Source organism: Bubalus kerabau, chromosome 21, assembly GCF_029407905.1.
Source record: "Bubalus kerabau isolate K-KA32 ecotype Philippines breed swamp buffalo chromosome 21, PCC_UOA_SB_1v2, whole genome shotgun sequence".
Taxonomy (NCBI): domain Eukaryota; kingdom Metazoa; phylum Chordata; class Mammalia; order Artiodactyla; family Bovidae; genus Bubalus; species Bubalus kerabau.
The window spans coordinates 4,196,571-4,217,506 of record NC_073644.1 but is presented as its reverse complement, the minus strand read 5'-3'; the positions used below and the strand labels follow the sequence as shown (position 1 = coordinate 4,217,506).

General features: G+C 39.3%; 1 protein-coding gene across 1 annotated transcript in view; it reads left to right on the top strand.

Moving 5' to 3' along the window:
• Positions 1-20,936, top strand: part of ATP9B (ATPase phospholipid transporting 9B (putative)) — a 151,780-nt gene that overhangs the window by 27,397 nt on the left and 103,447 nt on the right. Inside the window, exons 4-7 of the mRNA XM_055559422.1 lie at positions 873-986; positions 1,823-1,931; positions 12,598-12,656; positions 17,628-17,679. Coding sequence (XP_055415397.1) covers positions 873-986; positions 1,823-1,931; positions 12,598-12,656; positions 17,628-17,679 — 334 coding nt within the window. The remainder of the gene's footprint in view (positions 1-872; positions 987-1,822; positions 1,932-12,597; positions 12,657-17,627; positions 17,680-20,936) is intronic.

Sequence of the window (20,936 nt, the reverse complement as noted above, 5' to 3'; positions counted from 1 at the left end):
AGGTATTCCCATCTATAAACACTAGTTTTGTTCCATTTTGATTTTCAATTTAAATCTAATAAGTGAGGCATTTGTGAATAGAAGTCTGTTAATATACTAGATCTTGGATTTCCTTAAGGATTATTCTGTTTGAATTAAGAAACAAAAATGAAAATACAGGATTTGCATTCCTAGAAGATGCTATTGAATGATGATTTTAATTTAGTTTATATTTGAAAATATTGTTTAAGATCAACTACCAAGAGACTATAAAGAATATACAGGTAGTTTTCTTCATAAAAATTGGTCTATAATTTACATATTTTTATGTATTTTCATTTCTTACACTTTGAGGGAAGTAAATACAAGAGATTAGTGTTTTTTTTACGTGTGTGAATGCATACCTATAAATGATTTGCTTATTCACTGGATCTTTGTGAAGCTACCTAATGTTCACATTCAGAAAATGTGGCTGTCATGTTTGAGTGTTTACCACTTCATAAATATAAGGTTGCACCACTTTCGCAAAAGATTTTTTGAATTTATGGCTTACTAACATTGGGAAGGTTTTCCCGTGTGTCTTGGGTGATATGCATGTAGAGATTTATGAAAGATGAATGTGGAAGACTGCATACAAGGAAACAGAAAACCTAAAGGTTTAACATAGTTGAAAGTTCTGCCTTTTTTTCAGTTTATTTTAAATATAATTTGAGGTAATCTTAGCTCTTTTTTGTGATTTAGTTATTAGAAAGCCATTGTCAAAATTAAGTTGATTGTGACTCGGCATATTCTCACTGTTGGTGGAAATTCAGTTAGATAATATGCTGATTTTAATTAAGGTATGAAAGATTTTTCTTGAGATTATATTGATTTTTTTTTCTTTTTCTTTTTAGGTTTTATATGAACAATTCAAGTTTTTCCTGAATCTCTATTTTCTGATAGTATCCTGCTCACAGTTTGTACCAGCACTGAAAATAGGGTATCTCTACACCTACTGGGCTCCTCTGGTAAAAAGAAAAGATTTTGAAATTAAGTTAAATTATTAAGTATTTAAAATACAGTTTTAAGAGTTCAGGCGGTTAAAAGATAAATTGATCGGATTTTTGAAATGTGACATTGTTGCTGTCTGTCACTGCACTTTGTTAAAGGGTTTCTAGAGTCCTGCGCAGTCCTCCAGCTAGGTCAGCTGGAGACATTACAAAGCACTTTTGCTGGCGGGGCTGGGGGTTCTCTCGGGCCCCAGGGGGTCAGCTCCATGTCCCAGCCCAGCTCCCTCCTATGCTGGGAGAGAGCAGGCGCCGTGTGCAGAGTAGGTGTCAGGCAGAGGGCACAGCAGTTGCACGAGGCCTTGGCGTGCTGCAGGAGTGTGTGGACATGCGGCTGTGGTGGCAGGGGCCCACGGGGTGGTTATTGGGTTTCCTCCTGAGTGGGATGGGGCCCGTGTCTGTGTGTGCACACGTCACTCAATGGGGAGCCCTCAGGCTGACCCCACAGTCCTAGCCAGCCACACAGCTGTGCAGAGGAAACACAGGTGACTTCTGCTGCTTTGTTTTCTCTCTTCTCCTCACTGGAGGTGGTTTTCTGATGTTTAACTTGAAGTACATATTAAGATGTGAGTTTTAAAACTTTTTTTGGGTACAGTGAGAATTGTAAATCTTACACAGTGCATTTCTGTGTTCCTTAGGTAGTGTTTATTACTTTTTGTCATTTTTTGTTTTTGTTTATTGTATGCTTCAAAACTAGTATAAATTGAAGGAAAAAAGTAAAACTAAATAGTAAAAGGATTTTCCCTTTTTTGCTAAAGTCCGATTTTCTCAAATACTTTGTTTTATTTTGTTTAAAGGGGTTTGTCTTGGCTGTTACTATCATGAGAGAAGCAGTTGATGAATTTCGGCGTTTCCAGCGAGACAAAGAAGTGAACTCACAACTGTACAGCAAGCTTACAGTAAGAGGTGAGCAAGACACTTTTAATCCAGTTCACCATTGGTTCATGTGATCATCATTCTAGACTCAGCATAAATGCAAGAAAACGTTTTAGTTTTGTTACTGAAAATAGTATTATGCAATTACATGTTACCTAACTAATTTTCCTATAATAGTATGATGCATATGATTTCAGGATAGATTTTTATTCTCTCGATGTTTGAATGTATGTATGTATACATGAATATAAATGTATACACACGCCCATAAACACATGCATGCACATGTACATACACAGGTGTGTGTATATATATATGTTTATATATAAATAGTTACATATATCTCTGTTACAGTTTGTATAGAATGCTTGTGTACTAGACACACGTGAAACCCAACTTATGTGTACACATTGTAAAGCATAGCATCGTCTCATTTAAAGTCTGTCTTTGCAATCTGTTTTAAACACAGTCAGCAAGACCAGACATCTGGCACCATGGCCTGAAATTATACTTGGGGAATAGGACTTCTAGCACCTGAAACAGACGTCGAGATCCAAAATGGAAGCCGATGCGTGCTCGCTCCCCCACACCCTTCACTTCAGGCTTGCACCCTTGTCTGGTTTATGTGTTAAGAGTTGTTTATTTGGTTTTCAGTCCACTGTAGAAAAGAGGCAGTGTGATAGGGAGAGAATGTGTGAGGCTATTATGATAAGCATGAGGACAGGAAAAGGTGCCAGAGAGAAACTCCGTGAAGATTCATAGCACCTTGGAGCCTGTCTGGAAGTGGAGTTCAGAGTGGAGTGGGTTTTAGTCCCTTGTTGGATATATATGATTTGGAACTGTGTTGTCTCCTTCTGTGGGTTGTATTTTTTCTTTCTTCACGGTGTTCCTGATGCACAAAAGTTTTTATTTTCATTAAGTCCCAAGTTCATCTGGTTTTTTTTCTTTTGTTGCTTATATTTCGGGTTGTATCTAAGAAATAGTTTGCCAACCCAAAGTTGCAAAGATTTACTTCCATATTTTCTTTTAGGAGTTTTATAGTTTGAGCTTGAGATGTATGACCCATTTTCCTTTTGTATGTGGTATCGCTTCACATTCTTTTGCATGTGAATACCAAGTTGTCCCAGTATCATTTTTTGAAAATATTATGCTTTCTCAATTGAATTGAAAATTAATTATTAAAAAGCTTTGATGCTTTAAATATTGGCATGGTAGAGGAAAGTTGTGTTGTATAAAAAAGAAGGTAAGCTTTAGTTCTGGGGAAAAGACTCCCCAGAATGGCCAGGTAAATTAGGTATAACTTTGGTTTGTCTGTTTTAGAATACAATGTAGATCTTGGCTTGTGTTTTCTGTTGTTTTATATTGTGAAATTTGGGCTGAGCAGAGATTTGTTTCTGTGCACTGATTGTATCATTCACAAATGAACAGTGCAGTGATGTCAGCAAAATGAAGAGTAGGCAGCTCCACAGATCAATCAGGACCTGGCAGAGCTAACTTGTCGGGACTCTGAAAAACGTCAGAGCCTTACAGCATCTAGGGGATTATTGAATCCAGGAAAAGGCCACTTGAAAATAGTAGGAAAGCTCCTTGGTGTTTTCACCTGCCCTTGCTCCACTCTGTCCCTGTCATGGCACCCTCCTTGAAGATGGCAGCAGCCAGATCCTAATTTGGGACTCTGGACGCTGACTCTGAAGAGTGCGGAGCAGAACTTATTTGTGGTGAATCTTTTTTGTCTGTCTAACCTGTGTGGGGGCTACCTTAAGGACTGACCCAGTTGGCTTGTCTGTCTTTCACCTCACCTGCAACTCCGAGCAGGAAAGCTGGAAAGCTGCAGGCGTCTCTTATTGTCTAGGCTGGGGTCCAGCCGCAGCAGCCGGGCAGAGATATCACAGCCGGGCTCACACACTAGCTGTCACAGCCAGGCAGGAAGAATCGGGAGGGAATCTGAAGTACCCCTGTTGGCCCAAGGCGGGGGGGAAGTGGTTTGAAAGCCACGCTCAAGGCTGGATACAGGCTCAGGGCAGGCAGAAGTGAAGGCTGAGGCGGAGCTGCGACCAGGGTTCCCGCACGGAACCGTGGTCTGCAAAGGCTGTGAGCAGCTGTGCCTGCTCCTGTCTTCATCCTGCTCCCTTCGCTTCCTCCCTCCACCACCTCCTTTTTCCTCACATGCAAGGAGATCTCTTTCAAACACTGGTTGAATATAAGCTAAAGTAAGAAAGACTTGAGAGACCACATGTGACATAGAATACATGCTTTACAAAAATAGTTTAGAAAAGTCACCAGATATACATGGCTACAGCATATACTAAGCAGAGCAGAACAAACCCAAAAGGTGGAAATATTTCATTTCCTGAGTTATCAGATGATAATACTCAAAATGTCTGGGTTTCCACAAAAAATTACAGAGAATGCATTTCACAGAAGACATTAACAAAAACTGTCTCTGAGGAAGCCCAGACATTGAACTTCCTAGACAAACATGAACCTCACCCACCTCAGTTATGTTCTGAAGCTAAGGGAGATAGTGAACAGATGCTGAAAGATACCAGAACAGTATATTGGCAGATAGAGCATATCTGTAAAGGTATGCCAGTATTTAAAAAAAGTAAGAAATTCTGGTACTGAAAAATACAGTAAATGAAAGAGAAACTCACTAGAGGCTTTCAGTAGCAGACTTGAGCCGGCAGAAGAAAGATCAGTGAGCCTGAGCCTCCGGTCACTGAAAATGGTCCAGCCTGAGGAGCAGGGAGGAGAAGGAAGAGCAGTGAGCAGGTCCTGAGAGGCTTGTGGGGCAGTGTCAGGGGTACTGAGGTGCCCAGAGGAGTGTGTGCTGGAGGAGAGGGGAGATGTGAAGGGATATGGCCATTGACCCCCAGTTTTGACAAAAGATACAAATCTACACATTGAGGAAGTTCCCTGAAGCCCAGGAGGGTCAGAATGGAGACCCACACAGAGACATAGCATCATCACGTGGTCTAAACCCCGGGGCCACGAGCACAGCCTGCGAGCAGCTCAAGAGGCGGCTCCAGGCAGGGTCCTCGGCGGTGACGAGCACGCTGCGGGCTTCTCATCAGAGACCGGAGGGCAGAAGGAATTGGAGAAGGGAGAGCTGTCAACAGAAATTCTATATCTAGTAAAGCTGTCACTCAGAAGTGAAGGTGAAATGAAGACCTGCCCAGATAAGTTTAGAATTAAGGATAGGGGCTCAAGCAGGTGCACACACACCCCTGCTCGTCACTGCACTACATAGGGCTGGCAGAAGGCGGTGACGTCGGTTGTCCGTCAGTGGATGAAGGGTGAGGGATTGATGGTTTCTTCATAGCCTGGGATATTATTCAGCTATAAAAGTTAATGAAATACTGATAGATGACAGAACATGAATGAACCCTGAAAATGCTATGCTGTGTGAGAGAAGCCAGGTACCAGAGGTCGTGTATTGTGCGATGCCGCTCTTGAAACTCACAGAACAGGTAAGTTAATAGAATGCAGGTGTGGCTGCCATGGCCAGGGAAGCAGGGATGGGGCACAGTCCTCAGTGGGCGAGGGCTTCTCTGGCGGTGGCGAGCGTGTTGTGGAACTTGGTAGAGTTGGTTGTAGAATACTTTGAATGCACTAAATGCCACTGAATTATTTACCTTAAAGTGGCTGCTTTCATGTCATTTTCACTGAGTATAAACTGTTGAGGAAAACAGACTGGTATATATCTTTTGTGTGGTTTAGTCACTTAGTCGTGTCTAACTGTTTGTGACCCCATGGACTGTAGCCCGTCAGGCTCCTCCGTCCGTGGGATTTTCCAGGCAAGAACACTGGAGTGGGTTGCCATTCCCTTCTCTAGGGGATCTTCCCGACCCAGGGACTGAATCCAGGTCTCCCTCATTGCAGACAGATTCTTTATCAACTGAGCCACCAGGGAAGTATAAATCTTTTACAATTCTGTATTATTTGAACTCAGAATACTCTAAAACAATTGTACTAGTTTCATTTCAAATACAAATGAAAATTTACCTTTTTAAAAAAATTGGTCATCGTTGCCTGTGACCTGAGCACTGGACATTTCACACGTGGGTGACAGTCATGACAGCTGGTGCTGCTTGACGCCCGAGTGTGTCAGAGAAAATGCCCTGTACTCAGTCACACGACACCCCCAGGCGGCTGGCGTTGTCTCAGTGACAGTGAGCAGCCTGGGGCTTGTGCAGAATGGTCTGCCCTGAGTGGCCATCCTTCTGGGTGGAGTTTGTGTTTGATCCTGGACCTGTTGACCTCAAGTCCAGTGTTCTTTCATCTGTGGCATGTTGCTTTGTGATTGGTTATTCTGCTAAAGATGATTGGTAAGTAAAATTTAGAATGTAAAAAAATGGAGTTTATGCTTATTGCTGAGTATAGTTTAAAATATTTTCTTATCAAGAATATATGCTGCCTACTTAACTTCTAGTGTTTCACAGTTACTATTCTTTGAATGGCATTGATGGCTCTTTGCTCTGATTCACTTGAGTCTGTTGTAGCATTTTACAGCATTTGAACTTTTCTTATTTGGGGTTCTCAAGCACATTCTTGTAGAAATACACTGAGAAAACTTTGTGTGTTGTATTTTTTATTTTGAAAAGGAAAACCACTTCTACTTGCTAACATCTTGAAGGTGCTGTGTTTGGAAGCAGAGAGTATTTTGACTGTGGCACGTGATCTCAGTGAATACTGAATGGTTTTTAGTTTGCTCTTTATTTCATTGCCTCATAAACTGCTTTTCTTAGGTGGGAATCTTCCATACCTGTTGCTTCCACCTTCCTTCCTGTCTCCTTGTTTGTGACTGCTTGTGTTAAGCTTTTTATCTCCTAGTGAGTAGCAACAGAGGAGAGTCACAGAAGAGAGTAATGTAGACTTTCCTGCTTCTTGGCAGCTTTTGCAAAAATTCCCGATGAAGAAGTTTGAATTGTGTGGCCATTCTGCTTTTGGATTCTTGGAATCAATGCTGTTTTTTCCCCTGTTGCTAAGGAGTGGTTTGTAGATTGTATACCTTGTTTGTCTTCATCCAGTTGGCTAGTTCACAATTTCCACATTTGTTTACTAAGTACCCACTATGTGTCAGCTACCACAATAAGTTCATGAAATTCAAACATGGATCGGTCATGAACTAATAAGCTTTTCCCAGAACTAATGCAATCTATTTTCTAGCAGATGAGATCAACCCAGAAGTCTTCGTTTATTTGTGTGTGTTCTCAGCAGCCACCAGATCTCAGCAGGGCTAAGTCATGTCAGCCATTTCCCAGATTTAAACCTAAAGCTAGTGTGGAACTTAATGTTTAGAAACAAACTTGAATTAATTTTGTGCTGCTGCTGGGTCCTTCGTACAGCTTGTGGTGATTGTTTTTCCCAGGATATCTTAGTTATTTCTTTCACTCATTCTGGCATTTTGTTGTTTAACATGTTTCAAACCTAGGAGAGAGAGAAATTGTGACTGGAGGCTTGTGTAAATTACTTGTGTTTGTGTGAATACGAGAGAGACAACTTGCATATTTACTTGTTTCTTGTGATCCAGGTTCCTTGCCAAACAGGAACCTAATTCATGCAGAGTTCAGAAAAAGAAGATGTTCTTTATGCCTACATTTTTGGGCATCTTTGACTCAGTATCAATACTGTGTTGTCCCATACTTGTTAACATTCTTAGGTTTTTTGTGCTAAAAAGATTTTTATGAAATGTCTCAATGAAATTTTTTCATCTTCTAGTGAAATTGACCCCATTTATCAGTAATAATTTTTCCTTGAAAATCAGGAGATTTTAAAATCCCTCTTTTGTGCCTTTTACATATTGTCTATGCATTGTCACTTTCACTAAGTCATCTTTCTTGTCTGTGTTCTGCATTAGAAAATAATTATTCCAATATTCATTCAAGAATATTCAGCATGCATTATTTCATTTTGACTCTGCACTGATATTTATCACTCAGTTACTGTGTGTCAGGCACCAGCAAGCACTTCAGGTTTATCACCTCCTTTGTTTGGTTCTCCGTGGCCATGTCACGGTAGACATGTACCGTGGGGACTGGGTACACGGGCAGCAGTGGATGTGTGTGCTCATTTCCTGCATAACTGGTATTTTTCCTTAGGTCCCCCTGAGAGGACCTGTATGAATTCATTTCTTCATGATGTTAAACATTTAGCAGTTTTTATTACATGTTTGGAGATCAGGGCCTGGAAACTACGGGACATAACTTTAAAGAATACTGGCGCCCACAGAGTGCCTTCTCACCCGGATCAGCGTGTGTGTGTGGATGCGGGAAGCATCCTCCGCTCCCTCTGGAGTCTGGCTTGCTCTGCAGCTTTCTTTAGTGACTGGACTCCCAGGTCCCCGGTTTTTTAAATTTCCAGTTTGGTGAGAGATCCTCTCGCTGTTTTTGCTTGCTATTTCTCTTTTAACACTTTACTGTTTCTTCTCTTTTATAAAAGTCTATTCCTCCTTTGTTCCCATGTTCATCTTTACCTTATTAAAATTTCTGTGTGTACACGCTCAGTTATATCTGACTCTTTGCGACCCTATGGCCCACAGCCTGCCAGGCTCCTCTGTCCATGGGATTCACCAGGGAAGAATACTGGGGTAGGTTGCCATTTCCTTCTCCAGGGGATCTTCCTGACCCAGGGATTGAACCTGTGTCTCTTGTATCTCCTGCATTGGCAGGAGGATTCTTTACCACTGCATCACATGTGGCAAATATTTTTATTTTGTTTGATTAATTTTTTTCATTTTTTAAACATGTAGATACCTTTTTAGTTTTTTGTAGGCAGCTCTTCTGATCTTTGTGGTTTTTACTTTAATCTTAGAAAATCTGTTCAATCCCAGTGTGTTGTAAGCAGCTATCTTAATTTCCTTACAATGTTTCTGTGTTTTTGTTTTTTTGTACTTAGAATTTTACTCCACTTGCAGTTTTACGTGTAAGGTATTATGTGGAGAAGGGATCTACCTTTTTTTCCCCCTCAAATGGTCAGTAAGTTACTTTTTTTTTTTTTTTTTAATTTTATTTTTAAACTTTACATAATTGTATTAGTTTTGCCAAATATCAAAATGAATCCGCCACAGGAATACATGTGTTCCCCATCCTGAACCCTCCTCCCTCCTCCCTCCCCATTCCATCCCTCTGGGTCGTCCCAGTGCACCAGCCCCAAGCATCCAGTATCGTGCATCGAACCTGGACTGGCAACTCGTTTCATACATGATATTTTACATGTTTCAATGCCATTTTAAAACGAGTTCTTAATTTTCCTCAGATCTTTGAGAAATGCATTCGATTTGTTTTGGCCCTTTTCTCTAGTTTCTGTGCTGTTCCACTGACTCATCCAAATCTCTAGGCCACGTCCACACCAGTTCTGAAGAGTGTTTCATTACAGTGCATTCTAGCATCAGGAGACCTCTCCCTCCCTCTCTCCTTCCTACCCTCCACCAGGTATTGTCATTTTTCATTTTTTTCTTGTGTTCTCTGAGAAACATGAAACACTATGAGACTCCTGAGAAACTTTCACAAAGAAATGTTAGTTTCTCCGATGTTTCTTCTTTTATAAGTTTTTTGGCTTTAGAATTTGCTGTGTATATCACATATCTATTTCGAGTAAATTTTTGTATTAGTACCAGGTGTGGGTGGTGGTGTTTCTGGCACCATTTTTCAAGAAGGTGACCTCTTTCCCACTGCATTGCCTTAAACTTTAGTCAATCAGTTGTCTTCCGTGTATGTGTTTATTTCTGGACTCTCTCTTCACTCTGTTGATCTGTTTGTTTCTCTTTATGCTAAAACAATGCTCTTGATTACTGTTGTTTCATAGTATTAATAATTCTGGAGCACAGCAGTGTTTGCCCTCCAGCTTTGTGTTTTCATTTTCAGAGTTGCTTTGGCTAAACTGCATCCTTTGTATTTCCATGTGACTTTTAGAATTGCTTTTTCAATTTCTATTAAAAAGTAGCCTGCTAGGATTTTAATTGCACTGAATCTGTAGGTAAATTTTGGGGAGAATTGGCACTTTAATAGTATTAAAGTGTTCTGATCCATGAATGAAATATACCTCTTCTTTTATTTAGGAGTTTTAAAATTTCTTCCCAGCAATATTTCGGGTTTTCTTCTGAATTATAAGTCTCTCTTAATATATTGGGTTGGCCAAAAAGTTCATTTGATTTTTTCCATAAGGTCTTATGAAGAATGGAATGAACTTTTGGGCCAACCTTATAATATAACATAACATAATTAATATACTGTTTCCCAGCTACCCACTTCATAATCTGTGTTAAATTAGGCTCCTACTTAAGATGTGAAGACAGTTGGGGGAGAGTACCATTCCCCCAGGAATGAGGACCAGCCAGACAGCCTGCTGAGATGCGGGTGGTCGTCTGCTCAGCAGCTGTGCTCTTAATTTCAGCTCTGTGGCCTTCCAGGGGCTCCTTATCTGTGAGCAAGTGCTTTTTAAAAAATTACATCATTGTCTCTCACTCTTATGTTGCGTGTGTTTTTTTGGGAAATAAGCAATAAATACATTTTCATTCTTATTTGTTGATGTCTGTATCTGGTTAGATGTGGCTTTTATGGTTCTGTTCTCTTTAACCCATTCTGACATTTGACCCATTTCAACTGATGAATGGTTATACAGTCCTTCTCTTCTTTTAAAATGGGTTAAGTTTGGATATGCATTTGTGAAGAACAAACTAAATGTCCTTGAAGTGCACAGGATCTGAAATTTGGTAGAGTGTCGGGTGTTTGAATATTTATAGCAATGTAGCATTTTAAGCACATGTGTAGCAGTCTGTATAAAATCTGCTGCTGCTTATACCTGCTCTAGAGGCTTCATGGGATAGTGTTACTGTGTAAGTAAGGAGATCTGCGGAGGGATGGGTTTCAACCTAAAGGAAGAGCGAATGCAGAGAGCCTGTGAGAACCAGCATAGGCATTACATGGTCGTAGGATAAAGTGCCAGACTAGAGCAGGAGCAGAGGGAGACGAGGCAGGGGATGAAGCAGAAAGCTACTGTGAGATCAGCTGTGGAGAAGAAGCACACACGCTGCAGATTTGGTTATCTTCTAAGTGATTGTCAAATAACAGAGGGCTTGGGGTGAGGATGAGCGTAATCCTTAATTTTTCATCTAGTTCTATTAACATGTAAAAAAGCAGAAGGAAGGGAAAGTGGATTGGCTAGTAGAACAGCATAAAATTAAATGATAAGATGGGAATTGTGCTGAGTTAAAGGACAGGGAAGCCTGGCGTGCTGCAGTCCATGGGGCCACAAAGAGGCGGACAGGACTTGGCAGTTGAACAACAATATACCGGAGGTATGCGCTCAGGGTGTGTCTTCACTGCCTGACGCTTAGCTGTAAAAACATGGCAGTGCGAGTACAAGCATGAAGCTTGAAGTAACCAACTGGAAAAAACAAAAAGTTTTCTGGCTATTAATAAACAGATACTTACCTCTTATGAAGATATCTTAAGATTGCTTCACATGTAATTCTAAAGTACACTGTTATTTTATAATATCAATAAAAAGTAGCTTCACCTCCCTCCAGGAAAGTAACTCAGCCCTTATGTATTTATTGTATAATTGAGGAGTGTGAAAAAATGTAACAGCAGAAATATATTTACCAAACTTTTTGATATCCTCAAAACAATAATTAGGAACTGATGTGGTTCTATTGAAACTCAGCTGCATTCAGAGATATTTAGGAAATAAGGCTTTATAATGAGCTGAATTTGGTCTATAAGTCAAGTAATGACTGGTAACATTAGTTTTTGTAATATGAACAAATGTAGTAAGAACTTACCTCTTGTTCTTTTAGCTTTCAGAATAAACTGACTGTAAAAGAAGTGGCTCTATTCTCTTATCAAAACAGTAGTTTTGACAAAAATATAAAAATAGATCTACATGGCTGTTGTTGGTCCTAAAAGGGAGATGGACAGAGGGAGGGAGACCAGGAGAGGGAGGGAGACCAGGAGAGGGAGCGAGACGGAGGGGAGAAGGAATCACAGGGAGCAGGACCTGGACCAGGGCTCGTTACTGCTGTCCCGCGGCGTCTCCCCTTGTCCACATCAGCTTTTCGTCTCCTCTCTGTGGTGCTGACATGACGCAGACTCTGTGTGTTAGATTTTGTAAATGGTCACGCTGCACTGGATACTGTAGAGATAAGAGTTCACAAGCGTCTACAGCACTTTTTGTGTAAAGCTCTAACCCTTAGTTTTCAGCCCTGACCTGTGTCTTTGGAGCTACTAGTGGAGGGTGATCTGGCGTTTATTTTTCTTTGTTGGTTTTTCTGTCAGTTGTGTGCCAGTCAATGCCATTCACAGTATTAATGTAAGGATTTTACATCTCCATGTCATTCAGCTTTGTCATCAAATTATTTTGTTTAGTGATACTTTCGATCATCTGTAACTTGACTCAGACCTGAAATAATGGCAGATACGGGAAGAACTTTCCAAATGGAGTCCTTGTCCATGTTCTGACACATCTCTTATTGGGGGATAGTTAACTGTATTTGGGAGTTGACTGAAAGAAATTAATTTTTAGTGACTGTGTCCATCTGAAATAAATTTATTTTGAAAGTATAAGTATAGATAAATATCTAGAATGTTATTTTTTCCTCCCAAAGTTATTTCTGAAGTATTATTTATCAACTGAAAGTTTAACTCTGATGTGCTATTATTTCATTGAGTTGATTATACTTCTTCTTTTTTTTAAGGTAAAGTGCAAGTTAAGAGTTCAGACATACAAGTTGGAGACCTCATCATAGTGGAAAAGGTTGATGCATTTTTAATATATTTTAGACATGTGTATACCAGTTATTAACATTTAGACTGATTGCATCTGAAGGAAATTATTTGAGACAGTTATTTTAAATCTTAACATTATTGTGTAAGATTGATATTCTGAAGGAAAAAATCTAGACTTTTGTATAGTTTTTTTTTTGCTAAAGTACGTATTAGTGTGTAGTCATATTTTGTCTAAAATAAGATGTGTTAACTGTTTATTGTTTCATTGTCAGAATTATATCTTTGACCAAAGAATTATATTAGTTAGAACCTATTTATCATGAAATACGTTTCAGTTTCTGGGGCTTCCCAGGCGGCACTAGTGGTAAAGAACCTGTCTGCCAATGCAGGAGACATAAGAGGTGCGTCTTTGATCCCCGGGTCAGGAAGATCCCCAGGAGAAGGGCATGGCAACCCACTCCAGTTTCTTGCCTGGAAAATCCCATGGACAGAGGAGCCTGGTGGGCTCTGGTCCACAGGGCCGCAAAGAGTCGGACACAACCGAAGCAACTTAGCACATGCAGTTTCAGTTTCTAGAGCTTCCTTGTACAGACAGATGTATTATACATAATTATTGGATATTCTGTGGCTTAAAAAAAAGGAAGATGGAAATAAAGAGGATTAGAAAGAAAAAGTTTAGGTCAGTGTTGTAGGAAGCCACAGTGGTCAGAGGTGGCTGTGGACAAGCCGCCACTCCACTGGAGTTACCTGCCTGGGCTGTCTGCCTGTGTGGAGAAGCGTCTCTGCCTGCACAGTCTTGCTGAGTAACCGTTACTGAGGGCCCAGTCTTTATTTTTAAGGCTCTTGAACAACTTTTTAAAAAATAAGGCAGGTTTTCATAAGGCCTACTACAGGGGAGTGTGAGCCCTTGGTACCAGCTTATGTCCACCTGGGAACCCACCAGGGCACCCTTAGCCTGCATCGCCCGCAGGGGTGTTTAGTGAGAGGGCTCTTCCTCAAGACTGAAGTGGTCTTCATCTGGTTGCAGTAGTGTGTACACAGATAATGTTGTGGGCTGTGTTTGTCTAATTTTACAGAATGGGAGAAAATTAAACATATTGATTTGCAATATATTTATGTAGTATTGAGTTAATCCATTGTTAGATTTTGGATGGTTTTCTTTTCTGCTATTGAAGAGTGCTGTAGTGAACATCCTGGTACATATATTCTTGCAGAATTCTGTGGGCTAAATGCTGACAAGAGAGATGGCTGAGCCATATGTTAGTCATATACATTTTGATGTAATTTTTTTAAAAAATCAACATTTATTCCCTCACAGTTTGTATGGTCAGGAATCTGGGTACAGCCTAGCTGCACCTCCTGGCTCTGAGTCTGTCCTAGGGCTGCAGTCAAGGGGTGTCAGGGTGTCAGCCTCCTAGCCGTCACCTCCAAGCTCCACTAGGGCGGACCTGATGCTGGTCTCACTCTGGGGCTGGTTGGCAGGACTTGTTGCCTTTTTGGATTCAAGGCCTCAGTTCTACCAGCTTTTGGCCTGAAGCCACCCTCGTTCCTGGCCATATGGGCCTCTCCACCAGGCAGCTCACCACTGACCTGCCAGTTGGAGGGGAAAGAGAGAGTGCAGGTGTCAGCGAAAGGGACCATGGTATATTAAGAAGACACAGGTCCCTACTCCTGTGTTGCTCAGAGTCCTGAAGAGGGAAAAACAAAAAGTATCCAATAATTATTTTGAAGTTTCTAATTTATTTATTGATGCCCATAGAACATAAAATGGGATAGAGGAATATAGGGTAATGATCTAAAATTGACATTAAGAACAGAATTTCATTTGCAGTAGCATCAAAGAAATAAAATACTTACAAATAAAATCGTTGTTAAGAATAAATGTAACAGAAGAGGTCTAAAACTTTGAAGGCTACAAAACATTGTCAAAACATAGTAAAGAAGACCTAGATAAATGGAAGGTCTTCCCATGTTCATAGATTAGAAGTATTCATACTGTTAAAACAAGAATACTCCCAAACTGATCTACAGATTCAGTGCTACCCTCTCAACATCCTAGCTGACTTCTTTGTAGAAATTTATGAGCTGATTCTGAAATTCATATGGAAATACCAGAGATTCAGAGTAGCCAAAGCAGTTTTTAAACGTATGAGCAAAATTGTTCGAGTATTCACACTTCTCCATTTCAGAACTTTTTAAAAGATAACAGTAATCAGTCAGGACAGTATGGAACTGGCATAAATTAAACACTGAGAGTCCAGAAATAAAGCCTTAGGTTTGTGGTTAATTGACTTTCAACAAGGATGCCTGGAAAATTCAGTAGGATGGAGCTGTGTTTGGGTGGGTGCTTATTTTTGATCCAGTGCTGATTGTGACATTCTTCATTTTGTTGTCTGCAGTTACAGTTCATTCATTTTGTTGTTGCATACTATGACTTTTATCCATTCTACCACTGGTGGATAGTTGGGTTGCTTCCAAGTTTTCTTGTTAGGAATGATAGCTGCGAGACATCCGTGACCATGTGTTGTGGCTCACGCATGCGCACTTTGCTGCTGCACATGTACTCAGGAGTGGGCTTGTTGGCTTTAGGGGAGTGTGGATGTTTCACCTGAGTGCTTACTCCAAATGGTTTTGCAGAGTGATGGATCAAATTAGTACTGAGGTCAGCAGGAAGAGTTCCCATCCCTCATGTTTGCCATCACTTAGCACTGCCAACCTTTTAAAATTACCATTTCCAGATTGTATACGTAGCAAGTTGTAGTTTTAATGTGCATTTCTGTAAACTGTCAAAGGTGAAAACTTTTTGTATGATTTTGGATATTTCTTTTTTGGAAGCTTCCCTTGTGGTTCAGTGGTAAAGCGCCAGTGAAAATCTCTTACTGTTTTTCTTCTGAGTTATCCTTTCTTACCAGTTTGCAGGCCTTCAGATATTCTAGATAGGAGTCCTTTATTAGTTTTATCTTGCAAATATCTTTTCTTTCCTAGTAGGCTTTGTGGAATAGAAATTCCTAGTTTAATGAAATCTACCTTATTAATCTTTTCATTTATAATAAGTTTTTGTTAATTTGTGGTGGGGGAGGGGAAGGAGTCTTGTTTAAGAAATCGATCTTTCTACCAAAAAGTTATGAAAGTATTCTTCTGTATTATCTTTTAGGTTTTATTGTTTTGATTTTGACATTTATAATTCATTTGGAATAGGTTTTTGTGTTTCTATTGAAGTAGAGGCCTGGTATTACCTTTTCTCATCGCCCATAGGTATCTAGTTTTCTCTAGAAAGCTATTTATTTAAAAGATGTCCACAGTGCCAACTTCCTCATAAATCTGGTGTCCATATTTGTGTGGACTGACTTTTGCATTCTCTACTTTACATTATAAAAGCATTCTCTACTTTACATTATAAAATCATCTATCTTTGTGGCATGTCATCTTGTCTTAATTATTCTAATATTTAGTTTTGTTATGTTATACATTCAGCCCTCCATGTTGTTAGTCATTCTTGGCATTTGCATTGCCCTCTAAATATTAGGAATGTCTTGTCAGTTCCCATCAAAAAAGCATGTTAAGATTTCGATTGGGTTTGTATTGAATGTATAGGTCAGTCTGTGGACACTTGTAATACTGCATATTATAATGTGAGAGCACAGTGTGTTCTGTCTCTTTATTTAATTTCTTTCAGTAATGTTTTATAGTTTATAAAATTTTTTATAGTTTTTTATTGAGAGAACTTTCCCATCTTTCATCTGTTTTATTCTAATGCTAGTTTTTTCTTATTACCAAAATGGGCATTTATTTTTTAATGTACTTTCTTGCTGTTTGTTACTGGAATATATGTTTTCATTTTCTGTGTCATTAATTTTGCTCTTATATTTGCTGACATCTATGTATGTTTGTGTTCTTTGTATTCTTTGGGATTTATTGGCTTTTTGTTTTTCTGCTTCAAACAGATATTCAGTTCCCTGTGTGTTGTTAGTCTCCCTTTTCTTCTGTTTGCAGTTTAATCATGTATACTTTCCTCTTACCATTTTTCTAACTTTGGCTGTGTTCCACACATTTTGATAATGTTGAGGTTTTATTACCAACATTGTCTAATTTCCATTCCCCCTTCACCTAGGGGTTCCTTAGCTCTCAATAATGGCCTAAAGAAATGTTAGAAATTATTTCATGTTAGAAATAAGAAGCACTGTTCTGCAGCATATCTTTTTTCACCATTAACAGCTCAATTTATATTTGTTGTTGTTGCTTGCTGACAATAATTCATTTCTTTATTGTTTGTATATAAATATTTACTTAGGTCTCAAAAAATATAAATAATTCATGAAATTATGTGAAGTATTCTTATTATATTTTTCTTTAGTTTGTACAGCTTTCCCAGCTAATTAATGCTAATGCTAAGTATTATTAGTAGTACTAATTAATACCAATTATCATCAGTAATAGTGATTAAGTAAATGTATGAATAGTGAACTTTGAGTTTTTCTCCTTTTCTGCCTTGTAAAAGAGTATCTTCTCAAATTTGTAGGGTTTAGTCTGCTCAGCTGTACATTTATTCATTCATTCAACATTTACTAAGTGTTCATTTTTGATATGCTTTGTTTTGTGTTAGATGTTGGAAGAACACTATTCTCCCCTTCCTGGTCATTTAGTCTGATAGAGAGTGCATAATTTTTTTTATAAGGCAGTAAACATATACTATATTGTATGTATGAGTCAAAGTACAGCAAAGGCCACAGAAATGGTAATGTTTAACATTTTTCAGAAATGGAGTAGTTTCAGATCATCACTAAATGGCATTTACATGATTCATTGATGGGGAAAGAAATCTTAGAGATCTAACTAAAATATGAATTAAATTTTCATTTTTGTTATACAAATTATAAATGTTTCAGCATAGAGATAATATTATTTTAGTTGTTTTTAGCAGCTGTTTCTCCTTTGAAATGGAATTGTGTTAATTTATAAACTTACATACAGATAATTAATATTTTATGTTACTCTGCAGAATCAAAGAATTCCATCGGACATGGTATTTCTTAGGACGTCAGAAAAAGCAGGTATTTTTATTTTTATTTGCATTGCTGATGATTGGTTTTTGGCAGTTTAATTTTCATATTGAAAGATAAAGTTATTCTCATAAGAATTTTTCTTCAAATGATAATTGAATTCTTTAATTTCTAAATCACATTTAACTGTGTTTAAAACAATGATTGTACTGTATAATATGTTGGTTTAAAAAATATAATCCTATCAGAATTTGTTTGTCAAGTGAATATTTTCATGCAATCCATTTTGATATCTAAACAATTAATAATGTTGCTCAAATTTTTATTGCTGTTCTGCATTTACAGTTTTATTCCTCATTTAGCAAACATTCATTTAGCACTTACCATGTGCCAGGCACTACTTGTTGCTTAGGACACAAAAGGGAGTGAAACCAAGTTGCTCTCTTCAAAGAGTTCATGATCTATTCATTTATGGAAGTATACATGTTGACAGCTAGCAATACTCTGATTGTATATAAATATTAAAAGACATGTGGGGGTGATGGGAGGGAGCAGACAATTTGCCTGGGTAAGTTGAAGTGAGCTTCACAGTAAAAATTATATTTATATGACCTGAGCTTTAAACAAGAAGAAGTTGCTAAAGTGGTAATGAAAAGGAAGCTTCTTGTGGTCAGAGAGAAAAACTGTTAATTGGAAATCAGGAAGCTTAAACTCTAGTCTGTTTTGACTAGTTTCTAATTATATGACCTATCCGTGTGGTCATACACTTTCATCATCTCTAAAATGATGGGAGGTCTGTCAGGTAATATCCAAACTTCCTTCTGCCTTATGTTTCTGACTTTGTTGAATAAATGAACATTATTTTTATAGGAAGCTCAACATGTTATTTTTGTTCTGGAAACTCAGCATATTGTTTGTAGCATGAAAATTCTATAAAGGACTCAGTTAAAAATTTAGAGTTGTTGGTTTAGTTTTTTCTCCATTTATAAATAGTGTTTTGGTTTTTTTTTAAGGGCATTTTAAGTCATCATAAAGAAGGAAGATGTTTTCTCTTTTCACCAATTGTAGTTACGATTATTTACATCCTAAGAGGCATGCGTGCTAAGTTGCTTCAGTCGTGTTTGACTCTGTGCAACCCCATGGACTATAACCTGCCAGACTTGTCTGTCCATGGGATTCTCCAGGCAAGAATACTGGAGTGGGTTGCCATGCCCTCCTCCAGGGGAATCTTCCCGATCCAGAGATCCAACCTGTGTCTCTTAAGTCTCCTGCATTGGCAGGCAGGTTTGTTACCACTAGCGCCACCTAGGGCTAGATATAAATTTACTTTCAGTTCAGTTCAGTTCAGTTCAGTTCTTCCCTTGTAGCTCAGCAGGTAAAGAATCTGCCTGCAATGCAGGAGACCTGGGTTTGATCCTGGGTTGGGAAGATCCCCTGGAGAAAGGAAAGGCTACGCATTCCAGTATTCTGGGCTGGAGAATTCCATGGACTGTATCGTCCATTGGGTCACAAAGAGTCAGACATGACTGAGCGCCTTTCACTTCACAGTTCAGTTCATTGCTCAGTCGTGTCTGACTCTCTACGACCCTACAGACTGCAGCACGCCAGGCTTCCCTGTCCATCACCAACTCCTGGAGCTTACTCAAATTCATGTCCATCAAGTCAGTGATGCCATCCAACCATCTCATCCTCTGTCGTCCCCTTCTCCTCCTGCCTTCAGTCTTTCCCAGCATCAGGATCTTTTCCAGTGAGTCAGTTCTTCGCATCAGGTGGCCAAAGTATTGGAGTTTCAGCTTCAGCATCAATCCTTCCAATGAATATTCAGGACTGATTTCCTCTAGGATTGACTGGTTGGATCTCCTTGCAGTCCAAGGGACTCTCAAGAGTCTTCTCCAATGCCACAGTTCAAAAGCATCAGTTCTTCTTCACTCAGCTTTTTTATAGTCCAACTCTCACATCCATACATGACTACTGGAAAAACCATAGCTTTGACTAGATGGACCTTTGTTGGCAAAGTAATGTCTCTGCTTTTTAATATGCTGTCTAGGTTGGTCATAACTTTCCTTCCAAGGAGCAAGTGTCTTTTAATTTCTTGGCTGCAATCACCATCTTCAGTGATTTTGGAGCCCCAAGTCTCTCACTGTTTCCACTGTTTCTCCATCTATTTGCCATGAAGTGATAGGACTGAATGCCATGATTTTAGTTTTCTATATGTTGAGTTTTAAGCCAACTTTTTCACTCTCCTCTTTCACTTTCATCAAGAGGCTCTTTAGTTCTTCTTCACTTTCTGTCATAAGGGTGGTGTCATCTACATACCTGAGGTTATTGATATTTCTCCTGGCAATCTTGATTCCAACTTGTGCTTCATCCTGCCCAGCATTTCACATGATGTACTCTGCATATAAGTTAATAAGCAGGATGACAGTATACAGCCTTGGCATACTCCTCTGCCGATTTGGAACCAGTCTGTTCCATTTCTAGTTGTAACCATTGCTTCTTGACCCACATACAGATTTCTCAGGAGGCAGGTCAGGTAGTCTGGTATTCTCATCTCTTTAAGAATTTTCCATAGTTTGTTTGATCCACACAGTCAAAGGCTTTGGCACAGTCGATAAAGCAGAAGTAGATGTTTTTCTGGAATTCTCTTGCTTTTTCGATGATCTAGTGGATGTTGGCAATTTGATCTCTGGTTCCTCTGCCTTTTCTAAAACCAGCTTGAACATCTGGAAGTCCACGGTTCACGTGCTGTTGAAGCCTGGCTTGGAGAATTTTGAGCATTACTTTGCTGGCATGTGAGATGAGTCCAATTGTGCGGTAGTTTGAACATTCTTTGGCTTTGCCTTTCTTTGGGATTGGAATGAAAAGTGGCCTTTTCCAGTCCTGTGGCCACTGCTGAGTTTTCCAAATTTGCTGGCATATTGAGTGCAGCACTTTTATAGCATCAACTTTTAGGATTTGGAATAGCTCAACTGGAATTCCATCATCTCCCCTAGCTTTGTTTGTAGCAGTGCTTCCTAAGGCCCACTTGACCTCACACTTTAGGATGTCTGGCTCAAGGTGAGTGATCACACCATCATGGTTATCTGGGTCATGATGATCTTTTTTGTATAGTTCTTCTGTGTATTCTTGCCACCTCTTAATATCTTCTGCTTCTGTTAGGTTCGTACCATTTCTGTCCTTTATTGAGCCCATCTTTGCATGAAATGTTCCCTTTACCTCAGTTTACTTTACTGTGTGCTATTTAATGGGCAGTTTTCTTTTTCCTGTGGGACAGAGACTAGAGAACTACTTTTCCAGTCCCTTTCCCT